We start from the raw sequence: 4084 nt of genomic DNA, 5'->3' as shown, positions 1-4084 counted from the left end.
TTTTTTGAGATAGGGTCTCACTCTGTCACCCAGGCTGGAGTGCAATGGTGCAATCTCAGCTCACTGTAGCCTCACCCTCACAGGCTCAAGTGATCCTCCTGCCTCAGCCTCCTAGAAGTGGGGTTTCTCCATGTTGCCCAGGCCGGTCTCGAACTCCTGGGCTCAAGTGATCCACCCACTTCAGCCTCCCAAAGTGCTGGGATTATAGGCATGAGTCACTGTGCCCGGGCTGACCCTTCTTTTATAGTCCTCATCCTTTAATGGCATCACTGTCTAACCACGTACAAACCTAAAGCCTTGGATCCATCTTGGACTCTTCCTTATTTCTCACAACTTTCCTGTACTCATATCCCTAACACGCAGACTTATTGGATCACCAGATTCTTCAGATTTCACCTTCTAAATGTCCCTGTAATCTGTTTCCTCTTTGCTTTCATTACCATGATGAAAGCCTTCATCATCTCTCATTTGAATTACTGTAATAATCATTTATCTCCCTAGCTCCACTTCATTCTCTTAGTGACCTTTCTAAAACATGAATCCAGTCACACTCATTCCTGCTTACGAATCATTCACACAGCTCTTCTTTGCCTATAGGGCGCCATTCTACTGCACAGCCTGGCACATAAAGCCCTTCACAAGCATATTAGTGGCTATGTTTCTAGTCTCTTTCTTATCTCTTTCTCAATCCTTCTCTAGTCATACCTGTTGCTGTGAACTAAGATCCAGACCACTGGGGCCACATGACACTTTATGTCACACCAGGCAATCCTATCCTGAAGGGGAGACTTGGTCTTCCTGATCTCTGGACAAATGAGTTCACTATACTGTACTGTTGGCTTTGGGCTTTTTAAAGAAATGTGGTTCCAGGCATTTTAAGGCACTTTACAGTAATTGTTCATCCTTTCAAAAACTCTACAAGGTTGAAGTACCGTTGCCTCCATTTAACAGCGAAGAAGCAGACACCAAGTGTTACTAATAAGGAACTAGTAAGTGAATGAACCAAAATGTAAAGCCGGGTCAGGCTGACTCTAAAGCCTGTGCTTTAGCTGAGCCCAGACCTGAAAGTCTTGCCGATTTCATCTATTGCCATAATTTCTACTGCAAGGAAACAACGAGAAAGCAACCTCACTGCCTTAGGTTCTCGTATGTGCAGCCCACAGGACACTCAGACATGGTCACTTTGGGACATGGCAGGTACCATATTTTCAGTTCAACTTCTAGCACATCCCAGCATCCCATGAATGAAAAAGCATGTGTGTTCTACCCTGACAACAAACTTCACATTCCCATTGAATCCCAAAATGAAGGCCTCTGAGGAGGGAGAATAAAACCTTAATCTCCTCCGAGGAAGGGGAAAGTGGAAATGAGCCTCAGTGGTATTTCTGACTTCTTGGGGTGGCTGGATGCTGAGAAGCTGGTATGTCTTTAAGAACTGAGAGTCCTAGCTCTGTTCTCTTAAGCCTGATTTTATTAAACGTTTGATAGCATCCTACATATTTATTTTTGTTCCCTAATGCTAATACACACATATGCACTCAACTATAGCCAACAAGAAAATTGCTTAAATAATTACTTCTCATGTATAAAAGATGTATCTTATTCCTTTATTACTTTTATAATGTGGCTCAAAAAGCTCCAGTCTAAGAGCCCCTGGATCAAGTACCAGTTTCTTCTCTGCCAATGACTGGCTGCCTGTGTGGCCTTGAGGAACACATTTTCATTTTCTCATTTTTCAAATCAAGAGATTCCAAGTAGTTGATCCATAAGCAGTCCCTTTAAATTCTAATACTCAGACACTATTCTTACTTTGGGGATGTCTTCCATTAGGCTGAGATTTCTTATCCCAGCCCTAAGAGAACCTACCCTTCATGACCATTTTCAGAACCTTTTATTTATCACATTTTAAAACTACATATATTGAAGGTATACAACATGATGTTTCGATATACACAGTAAAATAGTATTCTAGTCAGGCTAATTAATATATTCATTATTTCACATAGTTACCTCCACTCTTTTTTTTTGGTGGCAATCATACATGGTTTTGAAAACGGTAGTCAGAGATGATAGGTTGGAAGTTAATTCCAAGACTATCTTAGACAAAAAGGACTGTAGCATTGCATTCAAACACATGCTCAAACATTATTCGTGCCACTCAAATCCAATTCAGGCCAGCATCACCCAGAGTGCACAATAGTATTGGGAATGGTTTATACAATTCCATGTGCATGTGAGCATTATCTCATATCCATGCATGCACATGTGTGGAAATGGCTCCTGGCCTTGGACCTATTGAAATAATGATTGAAATGTCATCAGGTGAAGGAGGTAATATAAATATAAAACATCAGGGCAATTATACAGGCATATATGGATAGAACTAGGTGACAAGGAAAACACCCATAAAATGTAGCCATAGCTGACACATGCTTACATTTAACAGTTGCTAGGTTCTCACGAAGTTTTGTTTACATGAACTTAACGTCTAACACATGACAGCCAACTAGGTGCCCTAGATAAGATCAAATGATATATGACACAGGTGCCCAGTAAGTGACTGTTGAATGAATATTACATGAAAATACTATGAAAAGTAACGTGATGCAAAAGCTAAGGGTATTGCTAATACTCTTAAGGCTCATTTTTCTATCTGAAAGTTGAAACATGAATTACAGGATTATTGAAGAGGTTCCTTTGCAATCTTTGTGGTGTTCATAGTCATGGGAAACATTCCCACCAAAACCTCTTAATAAAAGCACACGCTGGGGAAAGAACGTATATAACAACATATTACTGATCAAATAGGGTGCCCTTGGTCGAAAAAAAGAAACCAAGAAGGAACATTTTTAAAGTAAGGAAGACCCTCTTTTTGCACAGCTTATTGGCTTCCTATTTTAAAAGCAGACAACTTTACATATTAGTCTCATTTAAAATCAGTCTCTGGAGAAGCCCCAGATGGGGGAGGAGAAGGGAGCGCTAACAAGGTTCTGGACAAAGTGGGAATCCTCGGAGGTACGTTCAGCCATCACGGTCTGCAGAGAAAGGCAGGTTCTCAGCCCAGGGCTGAGACGTTTCCTCGTGGAAGCCGACTCACCTTCCCTCCTGGAGGTGGCCCGGGCTGCGGGCAGGAGGAGCGAGAAGCAGAGGCAGCAGCCCAGCCAGAGCGCAGGCATGGCGGGGCCGGGCCGCTCCGTCTCTGTCTCCGCTGCAGGGGTCGCTGCCCGGCGCCTCGGCTGGTGGTTCTCACTCTGCGCTCTGCTGTGCCTTCCTTTTCCTTGATCAGGTGGTTTTATCGACTCTTCTACCTGACTCAGTCCTGACAGGAAGAGAGCCTGTGTTTCAGGGTGTGACTCACCTGTGAATAAGGAGGACCCAGCCCTCCAGAGGCAGACAAACACACACAGCACACACCGGGCTGGAAAAGCGCTCCCCGCAGCCGCCCGCTCCCCCTTGCAGCGAGGAGGGCGCACACCTGGCCCGGGCCAAGGGTGTGGCACAGAGGCTGCGGCCCGGGAGCCTTCGCCTGGAATGTGCCGGATTCCCCGGAGCCCTCCTTCTCTCCCGGGGTGGTCCAGGGCAGATTCACAGAGGTAGATAGCAGCCCACCCCTTCCTCAAACTGGGAGGCCCAATCTTAAGTGGGCTAACTCAGAAATACGGCAGCAGCCCGAATCAGCTCCGGCTTAAAGGACATCAAGGAAGACAAGTCAGTCGGAGAGTCACAACAGGGTCCTCTCCACCCTCCAACTTAGGGTCAATCTCTCTCTGAAATACAGCAGCCTCCTTTCTCCAGGCTGAACCAAGGGTTCCTCTCCTGGTCCACATAACTTCCTGCTCACCAGGGTTAGCAACTCATAAAGTAACCTGTTGACTGGCCAACCTCCCTATAAAGACTGAGTATCGTTTTCTTTTGTTTTGTTTTGTTTTTTTTGCTTGTTTTGTTTTGTTTTCAATGGCACCATCATAGCGCACTGCAGCCTCCAATCCCTGGGCTCAAGCAATCCTCCTGCCTCAGCCTCTTGAGTAGCTAGGGCTCCAGGCAAATGCCACCACATCCAGCTAATTTTTGAATTTTTTGTAGA

At 45.0% G+C, this 4084-nt stretch overlaps 1 protein-coding gene across 1 annotated transcript in view; it reads right to left on the bottom strand.

The window, feature by feature from the left end:
• Positions 1-3541, bottom strand: part of LAMC2 (laminin subunit gamma 2) — a 60796-nt gene extending 57255 nt beyond the window's left edge. Inside the window, exon 1 of the mRNA XM_017848110.1 lies at positions 3098-3541. Coding sequence (XP_017703599.1) covers positions 3098-3176 — 79 coding nt within the window. The 5' untranslated portion in view covers positions 3177-3541. The remainder of the gene's footprint in view (positions 1-3097) is intronic.
• Positions 3542-4084: the final 543 nt, after the last annotated feature.

Source organism: Rhinopithecus bieti, unplaced genomic scaffold (genome assembly GCF_001698545.2).
Source record: "Rhinopithecus bieti isolate Rb0 unplaced genomic scaffold, ASM169854v2 scaffold_27006, whole genome shotgun sequence".
Taxonomy (NCBI): Eukaryota; Metazoa; Chordata; class Mammalia; order Primates; family Cercopithecidae; genus Rhinopithecus; species Rhinopithecus bieti.
Note: the sequence above shows the minus strand (reverse complement) of the source record. Positions and strands in the feature narration are given on the sequence as shown.